Source organism: Simochromis diagramma, unplaced genomic scaffold (genome assembly GCF_900408965.1).
Source record: "Simochromis diagramma unplaced genomic scaffold, fSimDia1.1 OVJJ01000571.1, whole genome shotgun sequence".
Taxonomy (NCBI): domain Eukaryota; kingdom Metazoa; phylum Chordata; class Actinopteri; order Cichliformes; family Cichlidae; genus Simochromis; species Simochromis diagramma.
Window position 1 is genome coordinate 3032748 of NW_024386885.1, and position 23755 is coordinate 3056502.

The following is a 23755-nucleotide window of genomic DNA, read 5'->3' on the forward strand; positions in this document are numbered from 1 at the left end:
CTGATCTGAAAATCTCATCTGTGCCAGCAGCAGTAGAGTTTAAAGGTCAGTGACTGATGGGGATGAGTCGGTTTACTCCAGCAGCATCGGCTGTATGAAACAGAGGCGCGCAGCCCGAACAGTGGAGCCAATGCGATGGTTTCACCCTGTCAGCAGAGGGCAGGTTTTCTGGGTGTGGAGGCACAAAAATGATCTCTTACTTCATTCATGACCTCATTAAACACTTTTCTGATCTCTGCTCTCTGTGTTTTTAACATTTAGAATGAAATAGACCTTCAAATGGAGCGAGACTTTGGAGGGTAACCTCAATGCTCCAGTTTCCAGTTGGACAAACCAACTGGTGATGTCCATCTTCCATGTACACTGGGCCTGATCAACCTGAAGGATAGATCTGCTTTTTAGACTTATTTACATCCAGTTTCCATTTTTATTTGGACAAAATTCCAGTAAAGTGGAGGACAAGGATGAGACCAGCTTTGAGACTGAAAGAGAGGTTTTGTGCTGGCACTTTCACACCGAGTCCGCTGTAGGACGTAAAGGACATAAAGACACCGTTTCTATCCTTGACAGCATGTTGAGTCTCATCCCTAGTTCTGTGAGATGTATGTCACGGTACCTTAGACTGCTTTTAACTGCCGGTGTTACGCTTCTGTATGAACAGTTGTAAATCTGAAACCTGATTCAATCAGTTAAATTAATTCCACAATTTGAAGCTAATCTCAAATTTACTCGGTCCTGATGATGGAGGCTTCCTGCTTCGGGCGGCCCTGTCAATGGGACTGTCCTGACTCGGTCTCCTTTTTGGCTTGTGTCCCTGTCAACTGTGGGATCATAAGAAGCTTGGCTCTTCTGGTTTCCCCGCTGCAGCTCACAGTTAGCGGCCCGTCCTGCGGCCCTGGTAATTAGGGCTAAGAGGTTTATCTGAAGTCAGAGCTCTCAGGTCCTGGACAGATAGAGCTGACCAGGACTCGACTCTCCAGAGACCGTCGGTGGCTGTTTCTCATCCCTGGACCTCCTCCACCTCCCCAGCCCACTGTTTTAATAAGTGCCTCTTGTTTTGACTGAGGGTCTCTCAGTATCATCTAAGAGGAACAGGAGGTCATTTTCTTTTTTTTCGTCTTGGTCTCGTTTGGCGTTCAGCTCTGCAAATACATCTCACACAAACCCAAGCTTGAGGAGCTGGGCGCTGTCAGCGTGTTGGGCTAATTTTACCCCTACCACCAGGCCAGGAGGGGCGAGGTGGGAGGGCACATTAAGGATGTTATTTTAAGCAGCTGAGTCAGCGCATAGGATGGGAAGCAACCTGAGAGTTTATCAGAGGTGTGCGTTTGTCTGTATGTGGCCACTACACTGCTATTACAGACATGTATTGGTATATATTAATAGATGTCTGTGGAGTGATACTGTACTATGGAGTGCAAGGAATGCAGCCAGCACACACCCCAACACACACACACTTGTTTTCATATCTTAGTGAGGACATCTCATTGACATAATGCTTGCCCTAACCCCTAACCATAACCATAACCCAACTAACCCTGACAATAAAACCACATTTTGAGCCTTAAAAATTTTGGGGGGGATTTTGGTCCCCACATAGATATGTAAACATGCTGACTCACACACACACACACACACACACACACACACACACACACACACACACACACACACACACACAGAGCCTCCTTGCTCTCTGACACCGTGCAGCATTGTACACCTGTGCAGATGCAGGAGCAACCCACTACTGTCTTTAATTCCTTTAAACACACTTCCCGACACTCTGCCTCAGCATCGAGTAATCACCCCTACCTTGCGCTGCATGCAGCTCATGCTAGTGAAATGAAATTGCTCTTTTATTATCGTTATCATGTTGTCAGACCAGCTGCAGATTCAGCCCTTCTCTTAGTGCTGTTCAGACTTGGTGAGCTGCAAACTTCATTCCCGCAGGCTTTAGGAAAATTGCTAATCAGAGCAAAACTCAGCAGTGCTGATTTAAACTGCTGTCCTCTCCTCCTCCTCTTCCAGACAGCGAGATTGTTCCTGCAGACTGCCTGCGTCCACGCTCCTTCACCACGGTGCGCTCCTCCTCTCTGCGGCGTGAAGCGGACGACTCGCGCCTGTCCGTCAGCCTGTGCGACCTCAACCTGCAGCAGGAGGACGGTGGCCCAGCCCACAGCCGCTCCCACCGCCACACCCTCCACCTGGCCTCCACCTCCTCCTCCTCCAGCTGCCCCATCCCGCAGAACTCCCTCAATTCCCAGCAGTCCTCCCTCCTGCCGTCCACCCTGGAGAGCGACCTCCACTTCCACCAGCTGCGCGGCGCCCACATTAAGACGCTGGACGAGCAGACGGTGGCGCGATCCGAGCACGCGCGCGAAGAGCGCACGCTGGTCTTCACGAACCGGCCACTGCGCATCGGCGAGACAGTGTTCATCAAAGTCACCAAGTCCAGCCCGGCGCGCTCGGGCTCTCTGTCTTACGGTGTGACGTCCTGCGACCCGGCGGTGCTGCGCCCCAGCGACTTGCCCTACAATCCCGAAGCCCTGGTGGACAGGAAGGAGTTCTGGGCGGTGTGCCGTGTGCCGACGCCTCTACAGAGCAGTGACATCCTGGGCTTCTTGGTCAACCAGGAGGGGGAGGTCATCCTCAGCCACAACGGCGCCAACGTGGGCATGCAGGTGTGCGTGGACAACTCCCGCCCGCTGTGGATGTTCTTCGGCTTGCATGGTGCAGTGACACAGCTGAGGATTCTGGGTAGGTTACCATAATAACAAAGGTTAAACTACTTTTAGGCCCCTGGCATTTTGTGTGATTGTAGGTCTTTATCTTATAATGTAAAGCAAATGAAAGTTACACATCAGAGGAACAAACTGCTCCATTATAACAGATATTATTGGACTTCTCCAAAGGACTGAACAGCTCTAAGACGGTGATGCTGAACTGTGAGCCTTTAGTTGCCACCCGGCTTGTGACCACTTTCACTAAAAGAGGCAGAGGCCCAGGTTTGAGCGCCTCGGGCTGTTTTCCGAGTGTTGTTCCCCAGATGTTGTCTCCACCCTCTCCTGATCAAAGTAAAGCTGAATTATTTATCACGCAGGTTTGCTGTCGGTCCTTGTCCTGGTTTCATTGAACATAGCATTTGTTCAGGTGAGAAATCAAGCTCAGCCACGGTCCCACATCAGCTGATGGCTCAGCTGATTATCCTTCTACACATCCAGTTAGCGAGACTTCAGCTGCCTACATTTGCAGCACATCTGTGAGTTGCTTTGTACTGAAGCCCACCTCACGTGTTCCCTCGCGTTTGTAGCTGCTGCTGCTTCCCCACCTTTGGGTTGCCACCCAGCGAATGAACATCAAGACAAATAACATTCTCAAAGTATTTAAGAGGGTCCGGAACTCTTAGAAAGGCTCCTCAGTTCAGGTCTTGCATAAGGACTGCTTCACAACACTGGTCCCTGCATCTGAAAAAGGTGACCAAGCGTCTGTTTGCTGGTCCTTTTGTTTTTTTTCAGACCCTCTGTCATGTGAACATACGTGTTTGCTGTGACAGGAAACAGAGTCTGTAAGAAACTACGTCCCAGAGCACTAACAGGTAATCTCACTGATCACCTGTCCCAAAAAACAACAGCATGCACCTTTAAACTCTGGCCTGCGTTCAGAACCACAGTAGCACAACATCAGTGAAAGGTGTGCTGCCAGCAGAGCAGTCGAACACTGAACACGAATCAACCTTCGATGTAGGAATCAGTCAAATATATGGAAGCTCCTGTCTGCGTTTCCTCTGCCAAACGAGAGGTTCGGCTGATTGTTGGTACTTCAACTGTGGATTTTCTGCTCTGGATTTCATTTTCTTACTGGCGCTCGTAGCAGAACGCTTTAAAACGAAGCTAATATATTGTGAACGCAGCATCAAGAGCTTTGATACGAAACTCAGATAATTGGGACGTGTACACTCCTAATGATCTCACCATGTTCTCTTTGGAGTTTCTTTGAGTTTTTATTATTTAACAGGGGGCAGTGTTGTTAATGAGGAGATGAGAACGGGCCAGATTTTAGCAACACAACAAACGTGCAACACAACAAAAGAAAAAGTTACAATGCTTCGAGATTTATTCCTCCATTATACGTCAGGATGTCCAAATGTGGCGAGGCACCCCACAGTCCCCCCTAGTGGTGGCCCTGGTGCCAATCAGTCAGTTTTTATTTTTTAATTTATTATTTTAAGACATATCTGCAAGTGTCACTAGTGCTCCGCCTCCTGTATGTGGAGCAACGAGCACCTTTTGTCTTTGACTGCACGCTCTATTCTCCATAGAAGAGTAATTGATGGTGAGAATAGCCATCCATTTAGCTCAGCGATGTGTCCGGAGGTCAAGAACTTACAGATCAGTGTATTGATCTTAATTTGTCTCGGCTCCCCACTTCCTCCCTGGGGTCCAATTCTATTTGTGTTAAGTGTTGAACGCTCTGACAGTGAGGCGGCTGAGGAAAACAACTTCTCAGTCACGGTCATGACTCTTTATTCACCAGAGGGTCAAGAGTTAGCGAGAGCGCTCTATTACTCTTGTTTGTCACAATATTTACAGCAGACGTCCCATAAAGCAGGGAGAGTCTAAACACAGTCATAGGATTAGCGAGAGGAGTAGACTCTCAGAGGAGACGAAAAACAGGAAGAGAGCGAGCAAAGGTGGAAAAGTGGCCACGAGAGGCTTCGGTGTGACCGAGACGACGTGAGGTCTCAGCAGGCCGGACACTTCGCCTGTGCGTCAGGGCGCCGAAGGTTTGTTTATGGTTTGATAATGACAGGAAAGTGTGTGCACTTCACTTTGCCCTGCCAAACATATACTGCCTGTCCTAAAGGTGTGCGTGTGCGTGTAAACGCCGTCTGCTATTAATGCAGCGGTTAAGAGGCGTGGCAGCCCAAACAGCTACGACCTTTCAGAGGTGTCACGAGTGTTTGCGTGGAGGAAGAGCATCTATAAATACCTGCTGCTTTTCTTCACCAGCAGCGGAAGAGGAAGCCGAGGTTAAAAGAAGTTAGAGGGGAATAACCTGCACTTTAACCAGCTCATCATCAAAAGCCTCTTTGAAATCTCAGTTCTGCATGTTCGCTAATGTTGCCCTCTGTTAGCCTGACCCAGAGTAACGGTGACAGCTACGTCGATACGAATCACAGCGAGCTTGAGTGAAGCTCTGTGTAGAAAGCCCCTTTCCTTCCAGCTGATTGGCTGTTAGGCTCTTGTTTTTCATTCCAAACACATCTAAATGTCTCCTTTGTATCGGCTCTTATTACACCAGGAGGTCACAGATTTTACTGTTAAATTACATTTTGACTACGACTATCTGCACCGCAGGCCATCTGGTTGGTCTGTGTGGACTTCCAATAATCGTTTACTGAAAACGGAAAGCCTTGGCAGCGCATCAAAACAGGAAGCTCAGAACAATGAAAGCGGTCCAAGGCGTGTTTTCTTATCGAGGCCCATCTTGGAAGTCCCGCCGAGGTGCGAATCATCTTTACTTTCCAGCTGCTTTGAATTAGGAAATGCCTCTTATCTCAAAGTTGTAACGGCCTGATTTATTGCTCTGTGTTTACTGGAGAGCAATTTAGCTCTGTTGAAGCTGAATTCAAACCACGCCTGCTAGAGGGAGAGACGTGTCCCAGCGGGCTCCTCGTCTTCGGGACGGCGGGATCAAACAGTCGTCGCTTCAAACAAAGCGTGAAGTAAAGGACCTTTTGTGAAAGCGACAGCTGTAGTCAAACAGGCACACGAGTATATGTGAGGTGAGCTGAGAGAGCTCAGACGGGGTAATGACACCGAGGATGAAATCAATACTTAATCAGTTCTGTTAGCCTTAACGACAGGAGGCTTTTAGAAGTTTCTCATTACAGTTTGAAGAACGCCGTGTTTAACTGTATATGTGCATCAGTGTGTGTCTCTCTCTGTCAGAAGATTTCCATATCAGTCTTGATATTTAAAGGTGCTCTGTGGAATTTCCTCAGAAACGAGGCTGTGTACATTCAGCGCTGTTCACAGAAGCCCACAGTGGACATTCTCATCGTCTTGAATGCACACTTTTCCTCACGGTTCCTCGTGCGTTGAGCAGAGCTTGAATCATGCTCGAGGATTTTAAATCATGTACGTGTTCTAGCTAGTAGTTTAGGTGTGCTAGTAGTTTAGCTAGCTAAAGAAGAAGTAGTTTAGCTAGCTAAACTACTTCTTCTTTAGCTAGCTAAACTACTCACCCCAGGTGTGCTAGTAGTTTAGCTAGCACACCTGGGGCGATCATGGCTCTGGGGCGATCGTGGCTCAAGAGTTGGGAGGGCCCCTTGTAATCGGAAGGTTGCCGGTTCGAGCCTCAGCTTGGACAGTGTTGGTTGTTGTGTCCTTGGGCAAGACACTTCACCCGTTGCCTACTGGTGGTGGTCGGAGGGCCCGGTGGCGCCAGTGTCCGGAAGCCTCGCCTCTGTCAGTGCGCCCCAGGGTGGCTGTGGCTACAATGTAGCTGCCATCACCAGTGTGTGAATGGGTGGATGACTGGATGTGTAAAGCGCTTTGGGGTCCTTAGGGACTAAGTAAAGCGCTATACAAATACAGCCCATTTATCATTTACGTTTCCTGACATGGCTAAATCTATGTCAGAAATCTTTATTCTATCAAAGGTATATTTGTGCAAATGTGCATGAATCAGTGAGCCACTTAATGACAACCTCTGCTCATGCGTTGACCAGAGGCTGAGTCATCCGCAAGGATTTTAAATCGTGCACATTTGCTAGCTAGCAGTTTAGCTAGCACACGTTTCGTGACATGGCTAAATCTATGTCAGAATTCTGCCAAAGGTAAATGTGTGCAAATGTGCATGAATCAGTGAGCCACTTGATGAAACATTTGCTTATAGTCCTGCTAGCGGTCTTTAATAATGTGCCTTCACTCCAGCTTGCTATTTTGAGAACCAAAGTGTCAAGTCTGGGCACATGCAGTGTGTTATAGGTGTCTAAATGGTGTACGGTAGCAAATATTTTTTTTACTATTGAAATTTATGCACTACACAAGTATGCTAGTGTTGACATGCTAGTGCCAGCACTGAGACACAATCTTGGAATGCTGAATTAAAACAAAGTTAAGTCGATTTTGTCAGGCTCACAGGCTCAAATTCAATTCAATTTTATTTATATGGCGCCAATTCACAGCAACAGTCACCTCTAGGTTTTTTTTATATTGAAAGGTAAAGACCATATAGAAAGACAGAGAAAACCACCACAATCAGACCACTGCCCCATGAGCAAGCAGTTGGTGACAGCGGGACAAAAAAACTCCCTTTTAACAGGAAGAAACCTTGGGCAGAACCAGGCTCAGGGTTGGGCTGATGGGAGGAAATGAGTCTCGTGTTCCACCTACACTAATGTGTGCACACACAAACATGATTGTTGTGTTAGAACAATTTACGTCCACATTAGTGTTTCCAGATTGTTCCAGAATCTTCATCCTGTTTTGACTGAACACGAACATCTGACCGAATTATTATTTCACGGTTGAAGTGTCGTCTCATGAAATAAACACGAGTTCTGTTTAATGACCACAGCTGTGATGTAATTAGATATGAACGCTTATGTGCGAAGTCATGGAAAAACATATTACCCGCAGTCAGGCGCTGTTTCGGTTCCAGCTAATGGACGAGAAAATGGTTATCACAAATTCATCTTAATCAGTCTCAGCATTATTTTGATCCATGCTAGCGTTTAACATTGTTGACCTCAGAGAACTTTACCTGCACGCAGAACCTGACGCTACCTGGTTTCCTCATGTTTTGCAAAAACTACTTGGATGATTTAGCTGTGCAGCTGATTTTGAAAACCCCGTGTTTGTCATTTTCCGGTGAGAAAAATGTGGTTTTGCTCTGAATCGAGGGCTGACAGGAAGAGAAACGCCTGTCGAGACATTAAACACTAAATCAAAGCAGTTCACTGAGTGATGGCCGACTTCCACGTTGGTGCTTTACTCTCTACTTAACCGTCTGGGTTTGCAAAGACACACCATCTGCAGGTTGACTTGATACTCAGTATTTTTCTGTCCAATCACTTATTAGTGTGTTTCCACAGAAAAGAGCTGAAAACTTGAGCAGCTGACAGCTGAACTTGGAGAGAGAGACGGGCGGCGAGGGGACCTTGTGCCTCGTGGCGTGGAAATGGGACACCCATCCAGTGACCCACTTCGCATGTATTATAGATTCCATTAAAATGTCAACGCGCTCGCGCTCAACTGAAGCGTCTCACCGCCCACATCCTCGCAGCTGCCACGCTCCCCTTCTCCTCCTCTTCTCATCTTCTGTCGGCCCAGCTGCTCCTTCCCTGACTTTCAGATCTTTCTGTTTTTTGTTTCCTCATCGTCGCTTCTTCTCCTCACTTTTTAAAGTGGGCAGAGTGTGACCCTAACACAGAAAGAGTGATATGCTCATTATGTTATAGATAAATACTCATTTGTTTGTGTCTTTATTAACATAGAGACTTCAAATAAAAATGTTCTTTGAAGGAAACCAGGCAGAGGAGTTTCCTGCAGTGGGCTCAGACGGGCTCTTCTCAGGCTGCAGGTACGATTACCCATCAGCCAAAGGTTAAGCAGCCCGTCAGACTCGAATCCTCCCTGTAAAGCACGTTCACTGAGAATGCAGCGCACATGCATACTTAAAGATGAACATTTCTGTCAGCTCCTCTGGATTTTGACAGCTGGACAGTCTGAAGATTGTGTTTACAGAGATTTCAGCGATAAGATGGAGCTATGAGAGGGAGGCGGACAGACTTTTAACAAGATTTGATTTATTTCACACTCCTGGAAAACAGCAGCGGCCATTCTTCACACCTCGGCGTCTCACTCTTGTTCCTAATGTTCTTTGTTTTTATTATTCATTCGTGCTGCTCTGACAGAACTTTTGCAGACAAATTCAAACTCCAAACCAAGCTGCTCCTAATGATCACTTTTAATACCTGGAGTGTTTTCTAAAATTTCTTTTAGACCTGCATCTAATCATGCACACAGATACATGCATTCATACATATGCATGGGTGCTCACACACTCCGCTCTGTGCTTGATGTGGAGATAAACAACTCCGGGATGTACGACTGTGTCGTCCCTCCAAAAGAGCTCCTTTGTCTCTTAAGATAATATCTCCTCCACAGATAGAAAGAGACTATTAACATTTCATGCGGCGGGGTAAGCCGTGACCTTAAACTGGTATCTACCGAGCTGCTCTCCCCTCATCTGATCCAAACACACGCACTAAAAAACATCCGAGCCTAAGTGAGCATTTGTCCCGATAGCAGCTCAGAACAAGAGCTTCTCTGCAATTAAATGAAGGCCCACCCATTTTGAAGTGCTTTGTGAGGACAGCGTTTAGCAGAGGAAACGTTCGTGTAAACTGTTTCTCTCTGTTCCGCTCTTTCTCTTGATTGCTTTTTTTCTGTCTATAAACATGCCTGCAGAGTTTAACTCCTTCCCTCCCTTCAGAGGGAACTTAAGCCCTAAACATTCGCCCTCCTCTGCAGGCCTCATCCCTCCCCTCGCACGCCCTGCGTGCCTCCCGTGCTTTGACAGCGAGAGGATCTGTCCACAGATGCTCCGATATGAGCTAAAGACGGACGGTTGATTGATTGGATGTAGACTACAGCAAAGACGTGGCCACAGAAAGCCGCCCCGCCTCTCGCAGCTGTTCGCGCCGGACGCTTTAATCTAGCGGCGAGCATGCAGGATCAGGGCTGGGCACCGCAGATCCTGCCTCAGCTACCCTGGGTGGGAGTTGCCCGCCTGCCAGAGGGATTAACAGGGAGAGAGGGAGGATTCGGCCCCGCGGAGGGAACAGCTCGTGCCGCAGGGTGATCAGGCTCAAATAATCTGATGAAGGGTGGAACGTGACGAGTGCAGGAGCACCTCGTAGGCCGAGCGGCACTCGCAGCGTGAGGGTTTTGATTCTGAGGTCTGGACACATTTACATTCCAGTACATTATAGCTGCTCATCCTGTACAAAGAAGGATGTTCATGTGAAGGTCAAACGGCGCCCGGCTGCGTGTGTGCACGTCTCATGCTTCTTGAAATGATTTTCAATCATAACATGCATAACCTTCTCCCCCATGTTGGAACGAGTATAACCACCATAAACCGCTCAGATGAAGCCTGTATAACAGCCCATGGAGCAGCAGGAAGGCTTGACCTGCATTTTTAACATTAGAAGAAGCATTAATAAAGAGTTGTCCCACTGACTAAAGAAAGACAGATGAACGTTGTCTACCTTGAGGTCACCCAGTTTGGCACTGGGCTGTCACCAATTGTTTTGTTTTTTTAAAGAATAGAAGTGACTCAGACGGCGCTGAATAGGCTCAGCGACATCCACCCGTGCTAACGTGCCGTAACAGTCAGGCTCCTAACGCTTGTTTTATGGTACCATGGTTGTGTTTGCATGCGTATTAGCCTGCACAGAGCGGTTTTCAATCTATGCAAACATCCTGTGCAAACCTCCAAATATTTGATAGTGGGTAGCTCGAATACACACAGGTGAAACGGCTGAAAAACGTAGTGACAAAGTTCACCAGGAACGGAAGAAGCACTAAAAAATCTCAATAAATACACTACGGAGAGCTCTGCAGGTGGCTGCAGGGGACACTTTCACTGTTTTCAGCTCATGGTTTCTAGCAGAGGCTCAGATCAGCTGTACCGCATACTTTGAACACGGCCTCCATCTGGTGGCACATGCTCTCTGCAGGTAATCGGGCTGTCCACTGCTCCCTACACTCAATACATTTGTCATTTAACAAAAAAAAAGGAGTGGACGAGTGTCTCAGGCTGTAAATGTGTTTATTTCTGCTGCAGAGTTGGATAGTTTAACTCACTGCTGGAGCCTCAAGTGGCAAAGCTTAAGAACTGCAGTTTTTGGTCCCAGAGAAGTGAAGGAGGAATCTGCACAATGTCTTGTGCAGCTTTTGTGTTGATCCTGTACACGAATCGAGCATTCTGCTAAGATAAGGAGTGTGACCACTGCCCGAGGCCTCCCCTTAGAAACAAATGTGTTCACTCAAGCTGCTAAATATGGTCTGCTACAGCGCGTTACGCACTGTACATACAGTGCAAAAACACTCTTGCAAATTCCACAGGGCACAGGAGCACCGGGGCAACGGCTGCTATGCAAACAGAAGAGGTCCTTGTGTAAACCCAACCCTGCCAACGTCACCTCAGACAGATCGTCCTGCAGACACGTGCAGCACAGTCAGCTCCCGCAGCTGCCCTCTTTCTGTGTTGTCTCGGCCATCACGCCGCTTATCTATTCCTAACAAACTTCCCCGATATCACAGCTAGACCTGTCCAGCCCTTCTTAGCTGATCCCACTGGACATTTTCCCTTCACAATCTACAACACCCACCCCAGTCATACTTCGCCATCGCGTTTCCAGATCTCTTCAGGATCACTTCTTTTCATTGTCTTTCCGAGTTCCAGCTCGCCTCTCAGTCTCTCCATCGTCTGCGACATCAGATGAAACCTCCACAGACTGTGGATAAAGATAAGCCCTGTGAGATAGACTGTGTGCGTGAGAGAGGTAAATCCTCCACCTCCAGCCCCCCACACCCTCTCTCCAACACCGGCTCAAACCCCTGGCACGTTTCCCTTCGCTCAGGCTAGCAAAGCGCTAAGCCAGCCTCTCCGCTCATACCGCCTCCCCATGCGCAGCATTAGCTAACCTGCTTTGTGTGGATAGTCGCTAATTTAAAAACATTGTACGGTGCTAGCTGCGCGGGCCAAACGGCACGCTTGCCATTCTCCACTGACCGCCCACCCGCCGATTTCCGCGTTCTATGCACTCGCGATAGATCAGCCAACAGGTGCTACTTTTGGTTGCAGCTCACTGAAGTGAAGAATCAGGTGATCTGCTTCATTTCTCCAGCTCCTCCGAGCCTCACACGTCAAAGCTGCAGTGTTGGAGAGACGTGAGCGAACACTCATCACAAAATACAGTGTTTAAGCAAGTGAAGAAAGGTGGCCTCGGGCCAATAGGAGAGCATCTGTGAGTGGCGGCTTTTGAAAGGGACCAAAATGGACAAAAGCTGTATCGACTAAAGAACGCAGGTGCACCATGATACGGGGCAGCACTGGTGAGGTCGCAAACGGAACACGGGCACACAAACGCATGCTGGGCGCGCACCACAAACAACACACAACACACCACACACACACACACACACACACACACACACACACACCACAACACACACACACACACCACCAGTAAATGTTCTGCCGTCCTTTCAGAGCTCTCTCTGTCGATCCCAAGCTAACAACGAGCATTGGAGCACATGCGGTACGGCTAGTGCCCGTCTCCCGCGCTTTGATGAATAAAAAAGCGAGAGAAGAATACACTGTGCACAATCTGGCTGAGTTTGAAATGACATACTTCTTGAAAAGTGAGGGGAGAAGAGAAGAGAGTGAGACTTAAAAGGGGAACATACCTTGAGACGGAAGGCTTCAAGGGTAAACAAGCTGATAAAAGCTGAGTTTTTTAGAGAGAATTTCACTTTCCCGTGTATATGGGTTTATGTTCACACATTCTGCATTGGCATCAGCGCGACACTGAAGGTGGCGAGAGAGGGAGGATGATGTGCGTCTCTTTGGAAGCCTCCATCATTCTTTCTACACATACCAGCACCGTCACGGGCAGCACACCCCCTCCTTGGCCGGCTTTGCTCCTCTCGCTGTTATCCCCTCCCTCGAGGCATGCCATCATCAGCTCCAGTCCGCAAGTCTATGCAACAAAGTCTGTCCCATCGTATCACAATTTGCGACAGAGTGATGGGCAGCAGATACTGCAAGAGGCACGCAATTTGGTTTGTGTGTATTCTCACATGCCAATGGAGTCAGAGGCGACCGGGGCGGCATGGCTAAAGGAGAGGCTTTCCCTCATCCTCAGTGAGTAAAATGTACAGGCTTCATCAGGAGTCTTTGCTTCATTAAAGGTCTCCTTCAGCAAATGAAGCTCCAAGGAAACTGCATAAAATCCAGAAATGGACTACGTGGCTGATTGAGGTTCAATTAAAACCCAACATCCTACGTCGTCAGGTGGGGGGGGGCCGTTCATTTGCAAAGAATCTCCTACTAAGCCCGGGTTTTTCATGGAGGCTGAGAGTCAAAGCGTGTGGGATTGATAGCTGAGAAGTAGATGAAATTCAAGCTAGTCACTCAAGCTAGCCTCGGGGAACTCTGGGAAAACTGCTGCGCTTCTGAGCGAGGTGTTTAATGGTTGATTCTGCAGTCTTTGGGAGTCGCCCTGTGGCACCAAAGGCACTGTCCCTCCGTTTTATCCCTCGCTGAGAATCAATTAGCACAATACAAGGCCTAGTCCACTTAAACATTAATCAAGGGCGTCACGGTCTGCAGTTAGCAGCTAGCTTTTAATCGACGACTGAACACGACGGTCTCGCTTTACGCGCACGATCTCATCAGACGGATTTTCAGCGATGAAGCAAAAAATCAGACGTGGTAACTCTCAAGGATGGAGCGCCGAGCAACTGCGGTCATCTCCAGATCACTCCAACATATCACACACTGATATTTGATGCAGTCAGCGTCTCTGTAGAGGAGTGAGATATCCTCTTAGGTGACGTTTGATTAAGGTGTGACGGTGGCAGCTGGGATCAGGGAATGAGGAAAACTCTGAAATGTGTCAGTGATTACAAACAACAGATTCAAATGAAAGTCAAAGGAGTAGAAGACGGACGAATCTGCTTCCAATTTTATTTGAACAATATCCAGAGTATGCAATGATGCCGTGATCCCAGTCGCTGAATCTTGGTCGCTGACCTGAACAACTGATCTGAAAATCCATCTGTCCGGCAGCAGTAGAGTTTAAAGGTCAGTGACTATGGGGATGAGTCGGTTACCCAGCAGCATCGGCTGTAGAAACAGAGAGCGCCAGCCGAACAGTGGAGCCAATGCGATGGTTTCACCCTGTCGGCAGGGCAGGTTTTCTGTGGGTGTGGAGGCAACAATGACTCTTACTCATTCAGGACCTCATAAAACACTTTCTGAACTCTGCTCTCATGTGTTTTTACATTTAGAATGAAATAGACCTTCAAATGGAGCGAGACTTTGGAGGGTAACCTCAATGCTCCAGTTTCCAGTGGACAAACCAACTGGTGATGTCCACTCCATGTACACTGGGCCTGATCAACCTGAAGGATAGATCTGCTTTTTAGACGTTTTACATCCAGTTCCATTTTTTTGGAAAAAATCCAGTAAAGTGGAGGACAAGGATGAGACCAGCTTGAGACTGAAAGAGAGGTTTGTGCTGCAGCTTTCACACGAGTCCGCTGTAGGACGTAAGGACATAAGGACAACCCCTTTCTATCTTGACAGCATGTTGAGTCTCATCCCTAGTTTCTGTGGATGTATGCTCACGGTACCTTAGACTGCTTTTAACTGCCGGGTGTTACGCTTCTGTATGAACAGTTGATAAATCTGAAACTGATTCATCAGTTAAATTAATTCTTTGAAGCTAATCTCAATTTACTCGGTCCTGATGATGGAGGCTTTCCTGCTTCGGGCGGCCCTGTCATGGGCTGTCCGGACGGTCCTTTTTGCTTGTTCCCTGTCACTGTGGGATCAAAGAAGCTTGGCTTCTGGTTTCCCCCGCTGCGCTCACAGTTAGCGGCCCGTCCTGCGGCCCTGTAATTAGGGCTAAGAGGTTTATCTGAAGTCAGAGCTCTCAGGTCCCTGGACAGATAGAGCTGACCAGGATTCGACTCCCAGAGACCTCGGTGGCTGTTTCTCATCCTGGACTCCTCCACCCCCCAAGCCACTGGTTTAAATAAGTTGCCTCTTGTTTTGACTGAGGGTCTCTTCAGTATCATCTAAGAGAACAGAGAGTCATTTTCTTTTTTTTTCTCTTGGTCTCGTTTGGCGTTCAGCTCTGCAAATACTCTCGACACAACCCAAGCTTGAGGAGCTGGGCGCTGTCAGCGTGTGGGGGCTAATTTACCCCTACCACCAGGCCAGGAGGGCGAGGTGGGAGGGCACATTAAGGATTTATTTAACAGCTGAGTCGCGCAGAGGATGGAAGCAACCTGAGAGTTTATCAGAGGTTGTGCGTTTGTCTGTATGTGGCAACTACACTGCTATTACAGACATGTATTGGGTTATATAATAGGATGCTGTGGAGTGATACTGTACTATGGAGTGCAAGGAATGCAGCCCAGCACACCACCCAACACACACACACTTGTTTTCATATCTTAGTGAGGACATCCATTGACTACATGCTTGCCCTAAACCCCACCATAACCATAACCCAACTAACCCGGACAATAAAACCCATTTGAGCTTAAATGTTTGGGGGGATTTTTGGTCCCCACATAGATATGTAAACATGCGACTCACACACACACACACACCACACACACACACAACACAACACACACAAACACACACACACGGCCTCTCTGTCTCTGACACCTGCAGCATTGTAAACACCTGTGCAGATGCAGGGCACAACTACTGCTTTAATTCCTTTAAACACCTTCCGAAACTCTGCCTCAGCATCGAGTATCACCCCTCTTGCGCTGCATGCAGCTCATGCTAGTGAAATGAAATTGCTCTTTTATTATCGTTATCATAGTTGTCAGACCAGCGCAGATTCAGCCTTCTTTAGTGCTGTTCAGACTTGTGAGCTGGCAAATTCATTCCGAGCAGCATTAAGGAAATTGCTAATCAGAGCAAAACCCAGCAGTGCTGATTAAAAACGCTGTCCTCTCCTCCTCCTCTTCCAGACCGCGAGATTGTTCCTGAGACTGCCGCGTCCCACGCTCCTTCACCACGGTGCGCTCTCCTCTCTGCGGCGTGAGAGCGGAGACTCGCGCCTGTCCGTCAGCCTGTGGCGACCTCAACCGTGCAGCAGGAGGACGGTGGCCCAGCCACAGCCGCCCACCGCCACACCGCTCCACCGGGCCTCACACCTCCTCCTCCTCCAGCTGCCCCATCACCGCAGAACTCCCTCATTCCCAGCAGTCCTCCCTCCTGCCGTCCACCCTGAGAGCGCCGCTCCACTTCCCCAGCTGCGCGGCGCCCACATTAAACAGCTGGACGAGCAGACTGGTGGCGGCATCCGAGCACGCGCGCAGAAGAGCGCACGCTGGTCTTCACGAACCGGCCACTGCGAATCGGCGAGCAGTGTCATAAAAGTCACCAAGTCAGCCCGGCGCGCTCGGACCGCTCTCTGTCTTACGGTGTGACGTCTGCGACCCGGGGTGCTGCGCCCCAGCGAATTGCCCTACAAATCCCGAAGCCCTGGTGGACAGGAAGGGAGTTCTGGGCGGTGATGCCGTGTGCCGACGCCTCTACAGAGCAATGACAATACTGGGCTTCTTGGTCAACCAGGAGGGGGAGTCATCCCAAGCCACAACGGCCCAACGTGGGCATGGCAGGTGTGCGTGGAAACACTCACGCCCGCTGTGGATGTTCGTTCGGCTTGCATGGTGCGTTGACACAGCTGAGGATTTGGGTAGGTTACAATAATAACAAAGGTCTAAACAAACTACTTTAGCCCCTGGCATTTAGTGTGATTGTAGGTCTTTCTTATAATGTAAAGCAAATGAAAGTTAACATCAGAGGAACAAACTGCGCCATTAAACAGAATTATTGGACTCTTCCAAGACTGAACAGCTCTAAGACGGTGATGCTGAACTGTGAGTCCTTTAGTTGCCACCCGGCTTGTGACCACTTTCATAAAGAGGCAGAGGCCCAGGTTTGAGCGCCTCGGGTGTTTTCCGAGTGTTGTTCCCCAGGATGTTGTCTCCACCCATCTCCGGACAAAGTAAAGCGAAATTTATACACGCAGGTTTGCTGTCGGTCCTTGTCCTGGTTTTCATTGAACATAGCATTGTTCAGTAGTGAGAACATCAAGCCTCAGCCACGGTCCCACATCAGCTGATGGCTCAGCTGATATCCTTCTACACATCCAGTTAGCGAGACTTCAGCTGCCTACATTTGGCAGCAAATCTGTGAGTTGCTTTGTACTGAAGTCCCCCTCACGTAGTTCCCGTCGCCGTTTGTAGCTGCTGCTGCTTCCCCACCTTTGGGTTGCCACCCAGCGACTGAACATCAAGACAAATAACATCTCAAGATTTAAAGAGGGTCCGAACTCTTAGAAAGGCTCCTCGTTCAGGTCGCAATAAGGACTGCTTCACAACACTGTCCCTGCATCTGAAAAGGTGACCAAGCGTCTGTTTTGCTGGCTTTTGTTTTTTTTCAGACCCTCTGTGCAGGTAACATACGTGTTTGCTGTGACCAGGAAACAGAGTCTGTAGAAACACGTCCCAGAGCACTAAAGGTAACTCACTGAGCACCTGTCCCAAAAACAAACAGCTATGCACCTTTAAACTCTGGCCTGCGTTCAGAACACACAGTGCAAACATCATGAAAGGTGTGCTGGCCAGCAAGCAGTCGAACACTGAACACGAATCAACTTCCGATGTAGATGCAGTGCAAATATATGGGAAAGCTCCGGCTGCGTTCCTCTGCCAACGAGAGGTTCGGCTGATGTTGGTACGTCAACGTGGATTTTCTGGCTCTGGATTCATGGTTCTTTCTTACTGGCGCTCGTAGCAGACACGCTTTAAAACGAAGCTATATATGTGAACGCAGCATCAAGAGCTTTGATACGAACCAGATATTGGGACGTGTACACTCGCTAATGATCCACCATTTTCTCTTTGGAGTTTCTTTGAGTTTTTATTATTTAACAGGGGGCAGTGTTGTTAATGAGGAGGGAGATGAGAACGGGCACAGATTTTGGCACACAAACAAACGGGCAACACAACAAAAAAAAAGTTACAATGCTTCGAGATTATCCTCCATTATACGTCAGGATGTCCAAATGTGGCGAGGCACCCCACAGTCCCCCCTATGGGTGGCCCTGGTGCAAATCAGTCAGTTTTTTATTTTTAATTTATATTTTAAGACATATCTGCAAGTGTCCACTAGTGCTCCGCCTCCTGCATGTGGAGCAACGAGCACCTTTTGGTCTTTGACTGCACGCTCTATTCTCCATAGAAAGAGTAATTGATGGGGAGAAGAGCCATCCATTTAGCATCATGCGATGTGTCCGGAGGACAAGAACTACAGATCAGTGTATGATCAATGTCGCGGCTCGCCCACGTTCCTCCCGGGGTCCAATCTATTTGTGTTAAGTTTGAACGCTCTGCCAGTGGGCGGCTGAGGAAACCAACTCTCAGTGCACGGTCAGGATCTTTATTCACCAGAGGGTCAAGAGTTAGCGAGAGCGCTCTATTACTCTTGTTTGTAAAAATATTTACAGCAGACGTCCCATAAAGCAGGGAGAGTCTAAACACAGTCATAGGTTAGCGAGAGGAGTAGACTCTCGAGGAGACGAAAAACAGGAAGAGAGCGAGCAAAGGTGGAAAAGTGGCCACGAGAGGCTTCGGTGTGACCGAGACGACGTGAGGTCCAAGCAGGCCGGACACTGTCGCCTGTGCGTCAGGGCGCCGAAGGTTGTTTATGGTTGATATGACAGGAAAGTGTGTGCACTTCACGTTTGCCCTGCAAAACATATACTGCCGGTCCTAAAGGTGGCGTGTGCGTGTGAAACGCCGCCTGCTATTAATGCAGCGTTAAGAGGCGTGGCAGAGCCCAACAGCTACGACTTTCAGAGGTGTCACGAGTGTTTTGCGTGGAGAAGAGCATCTATAATACCTGCTGCTGCTTCACCAGCAGCGGAAGAGGAAGCCGAGGTTAAAAGAAGTTAGAGGGGAATAACCTGCACTGTAACCAGCTCTCATCAAAAGCCTCTTTGAAATCTCAGTTCTGCATGTTCGGGCTAAGGTTGCCCTCTGGTAGCCTGACCCAGAGAACGGGACAGCTACGGCGATACGAATCACAGCGAGCTTGGAGTGAAGCTCTGTGTAGAAAGCCCCTTTCCTTCAGCTGATGGCGGTTCGGCTCGTGTTTCTCATTCCAAACCATCTAAATGTCTCCTTTGTATCGGCTCTTATACACCAGGTCACAGATTACTGTTAAACATTACATTGACACGACTATCTGCCCGCAGGCCACTGTTGGTCTGTGTGGATTCCAATAATCGTATTTACTGAAAACGGAAGCCTTGGCAGCGCATCAAAACAGGAAGCTCAGAACAATGAAAGCGGCCAAGGCGTGTTTTCTATAGAGGCCCATCTGGGAAGTCCCGCCGAGGTGCGAATCATCTTTACGTCCAGCTGGCTTTGAATTAGGAATGCCTCTTATCTCAAAGTTGTAACGGCCTGATTTATTGCTCTGTGTTTTTACTGGAGAGCAATTTAGCTCTGTTGAAGGCTAATCAAACCACGCCTGCTAAGGGAGAGCGTGTCCGCAGCGGGCTCCTCGTCTTCGGGACGGCGGGATAAACAGTCGTGCGCTTCAAACAAAGCGGAGAGTAAAGGACCTTTTGTGAAGGCGACAGCTGTAGTCAAACAGGCACACGATATAGTGGAGGTGAGCTGAGAGAGCTCAGAGCGGGTAATGACACGCGAGGATGAAATCAATACTAAATCAGTTCTGTTAGCCTAACGACAGGAGGCTTTTAAAGTTTCTCATTACAGTTTGAAGAACGCGTGTTTAACTGTATATGGGCATCAGTGTGTGTCCTCTTCGGTCAGAAGATTTCCATCAGTCTTGATATTTAAAGGTGCTCTGTGGAATTTCACTCAGAAAACGAGGCGTGTGTAAATTCAGCGCTGTTCACAGAAGCCCACAGGGGCATCCATCGTCTTGAATGCACATTTTCCTCACGGTTTCTCCCGCGTGCGTTGAGCAGAGTTGAATCATGCCGAGGATTTTAAATATAGTGTACTAGCTAGTAGTTTAGGTGAGTTTAGCTAGTAGTGTGCTAGTCTAGCTACTACCTGGGGCTAGATCAGCCCCTGGGCGTCAGATCGTGGCTTCAAGAGGGGAGGGCCCTGTAGGGAAGGTGCCGGTTCGAGCCCAGCTTTGGACAGTGTTGGTTGTTTTGTCCGTGGGCAAGACACTTCACCCGTTGCCTACTGGTGGGTGGTCGGAGGGCCGGTGGCGCCAGTGTCCGGAAGCCTGCCGTCGGTCAGTGCGCCCCAGGGTGGCTGTGGCTACAATGTAGCTGCCATCACCAGTGTGTGAATGGGTGGATGACGGGATGTGTAAAGCGCTTTGGGGTCCTTCGGACTAAGTAAAGCGCATACAAATACAGCCCATTTATCATTTACGTTCCTGACATGGCTAAATCATGTCAGAAATCTTTATTCTATCAAAGGTATCATTTGTGCAAATGTGCATGAATCAGGTGAGCCATTAAGGAACCTGCTCCATGCGTGACCAAGGCTGAGTCATCCGCAGGATTTTAATCGTGCACATTTGCCTAGCTAGCAGTTTAGCTAGCACACGTTTCGTGACATGGCTAAATCTATGTCGAATGCTGCCAAAGGTAAATGTGTGCAAATGTGCATGAATCAGTGAGCCACTTGATGAAACATTTGCTTATAGTCCTGCTAGCGGTCTTTATAATATGTGCCTTCACTCCAGCTTGCTATTTGAGAACCAAAGTGTCAAGTCTGGGCACATGCAGTGTGTTATAGGTGCTAAATGGTGTACGGTAGCAAATATTTTTTTTTTACTAGTGAAATTTAATGCACTACACAAGTATGTAGTGTTGACATGGCTAGTGCCAGCACTGAACACAATCGTGGAATGCTGAATTAAAACAAGTTAAGTCATTTTGTCAGGCCCAGGCTCAAATTCAATTCATTTTTATTTATATGGCGCCAAATTCACAGCAAATCACCTCTAGGTTTGTTTTATATTGAAATGGTAAAGACCATATAGCAAGACAAGAATAACCACCACAATCAGACACTTGCCCCATGAGCAGCAGTTGGTGACAGCGGGACAAAAAACTCCCCTTTAAACAGGAAGAAACCTGGGGCGAACCAGGCTCAGGGTTGGGCTGATGGGAGGGAAATAGTCTCGTGTTCCACTACCAGCTAATGTGTGGCACACACAACATGATTGTTGGTTAGAACAATTTACGTCCACATTAGTGTTTCCAGATTGTTCCAGAACCAACATCCTGGTTTGAGACCGAACACAACATCTGACCGAATTATTTTTCACGGTTGTGAAGTGGTCTCATGAAATAAACACGAGTTCGGTTAATGACCACAGCTGTGATGTAATTAGATAGGAACGCTTATGTGGCGAAGTCATGGAAAAACTATTAAACCCGCAGTCAGGCGCTGTTTTCGGTTTCCAGCTAATGGACGAGAAAATGGTTATCAAAATTCATCTTAATCAGTCTCAGCATTATTTGGATCATGCTAGCGTTAACATTGTTGACCCAGAGAACTTTACCGCACGCAGAACCTGACGCTACCTGTTCCTCATGTTTCAAAAACTACTTGAGATTTACTGTGCAGACTGATTTTGAAAACCCCAGTGTTTTGTCATATTCCCGGTGAGAAAAATGTGGTTTGTGCTCTGATCGAGGGCTGAAGGAAGAAAACGCCTGGCGAGACATTAAAAAAACAAATCAAAGCAGTTCACTGAGTGATGGCCGACTTCCACGGGTGGTGTTACTCTACTTACCGGCTGGGTTTTGCAAGACACACCATCGGCAGGTTGAATGTACTCAGTATTTCTGTCCAATCACTATAGTGTGTTTCCACAGAAAAGAGCTGAAACTTGAGCAGCTGACAGCGGAACTTGGAGAGAGAGACGGGCGGCGAGGGGACGTCTTGTGCCTCGTGGGTGGAAATGGGGACACCACCAGTGACCCACTTCGCATGTATTATAGATTCCATTAAAATGTCAACAGCGCTCGCTCACTGAAGCGTCGCACACGCCCACATCCTCGCAGCTGCCACGCTCCCCTTGCCCCCTCCTCACTTCTGTTTCCGGCCCAAGCTGCTCCTCCCCTGATTTCAGACTTTCTGTTTTTTGTTTCCTCATCGGCGCGTCTTCTCCCACTTTTTAAAGTGGGCAGAGTGCTGACCCTAACACAGAACAGAGTGATATGCTCATTAGTTATAAAGATAATACTCTTGTTTGTGTCTTTATTAACATAGAGAAATTCAAATAAAAATGTTTCTTTGAAGGAAACCAGGCCGAGGATTCCTGCAGTGGGCATCAGACGGGCTCGTTCAGGCTGCAGGTACGATTACCCATCGCCAAAGGTTAAGCAAGCCTCAGACTCGAATCCTCCATGTAAAGCACGTTCACTGAGAATGCAGCGCACATGCAACTTAAAGATGAACATTCTGTCAGCTACTCTAGGATTTTGAACAGCTGGACAGTCTGAAGATTGTGGACCGGGTCTGATTCCTCTGTCTCCTCCGGAGTGTACTCTGGCACCGACGCAGGAACTCCGCCAACTTCTGGAGTGACAGGAGTCTATTAGCTGTGTTTGAGTTCTGCGGCCCGGGTTCCCCTACTTCTGGGAGAAACCGACTGCTTTCAGTGAAATGATGATTTGATTGCTGCGAGCACTTGACTGGCGCTGGTGTTTGACTTGGCAGGATTCAGCCTCCCAGTTAATAGCGGCACTTACAAATCCTGACGCTTCACACAGGCCCTCCAATAAAAATACACAAAGCAGAAAAGATGGTGTAAATCTGCTCTTTTTCTCTTCTCATTTAGGAAATGTAGTGGGTTCAGTGTTGTAAAGACCTCAAGACACCAAGCAAAAGCAAATTTAGCAACGCTGTGTTTCTTGGCTAAACAGAGCTGCGTATAATTCATGATGGCTGTTGGTGAGAGAGTTCAAAGGCTAAGAAGAGTAAACAGGATTTGTATGATTTGGCATTTACGATTCGTTTCAAATGAGCGTGCTTTGGCTGAGTCGGGCTCTCTGTAAGCGCTGAGCGGTCCAGCAGAGAACTTTTAACAGGGGTAAAGTAGCGGTGACTCATCGAGATTCACGTCGACTGATTCTTCTCAACTCTGGGTAAAATCGGACCAAAGAGAAACAGAGTTCAGATCGCGATGCTCAGTGGAGACGCTGCCAGAGTCTCAGTCGCCCTCCGAGTCTTTTGGGGAATCGGTATCTTAATCGAGCGTAGTGTTACTTTGGGCTCGGCTCACTCTTCCACACATCTCACAGTGGGTGTACTGTTTAAGCAGTTACGGCACATCTGCAAGCCACCTTGGAGCCCACCACTCCCCCACTTCCTTTTCCTGCAGCTGCTGTTTAGCTTCTCTTTCACCTCCAGGTTTGGTTTGAAAAGCACGGTTTCCAACAGTAAACAGGAGTTTAAACCCAGTGACGATCCCCCAGAGGAAGCTTTAATGCTTGAACGGTAACCCTGTGAGGTAAACTAGGATCGCTTGGATAGTTTTCACACTGTTATGTCAAATTTGTCTCTATTTTAAGTTCACTGACTTCATCAGTGTCACAGGTGTTGTCAGTGATATCTTTTCTTTGCTACTGCTTTTCCATATATTTACCATTTAGTTAATTAGCAATGAAAATCATTGTTATTCCAAAATAACTGATATAAGTCACTGTTTTTTATCTGAGTGCTGATGTTTCTCGTTTTGTTCTCCATGTTTAGATGTTCCTACATTTCCTTTAATGTTGTCATTGTAACAAAATGAGTCGGAATAATCTATACATATACTTAAAAGTAGGATTTGTGTATTTGGTCTGTGAAAAGGTGTTTTAAGCCCTGACCGAACAGTTTGGGTGCCTAAATCTAAATGGAGAGTA

At 48.0% G+C, this 23755-nt stretch overlaps 1 protein-coding gene across 2 annotated transcripts in view; it reads left to right on the top strand.

The window, feature by feature from the left end:
• neurl1aa (neuralized E3 ubiquitin protein ligase 1Aa) overlaps positions 1 to 23755 on the top strand; it is a 95441-nt gene that overhangs the window by 51367 nt on the left and 20319 nt on the right. For both annotated transcript variants that reach the window (XM_040033553.1, XM_040033554.1), the window contains exon 4: positions 2029 to 2757. In XM_040033553.1, the coding sequence (XP_039889487.1) occupies positions 2029 to 2757 (729 nt within the window). The remainder of the gene's footprint in view (positions 1 to 2028; positions 2758 to 23755) is intronic.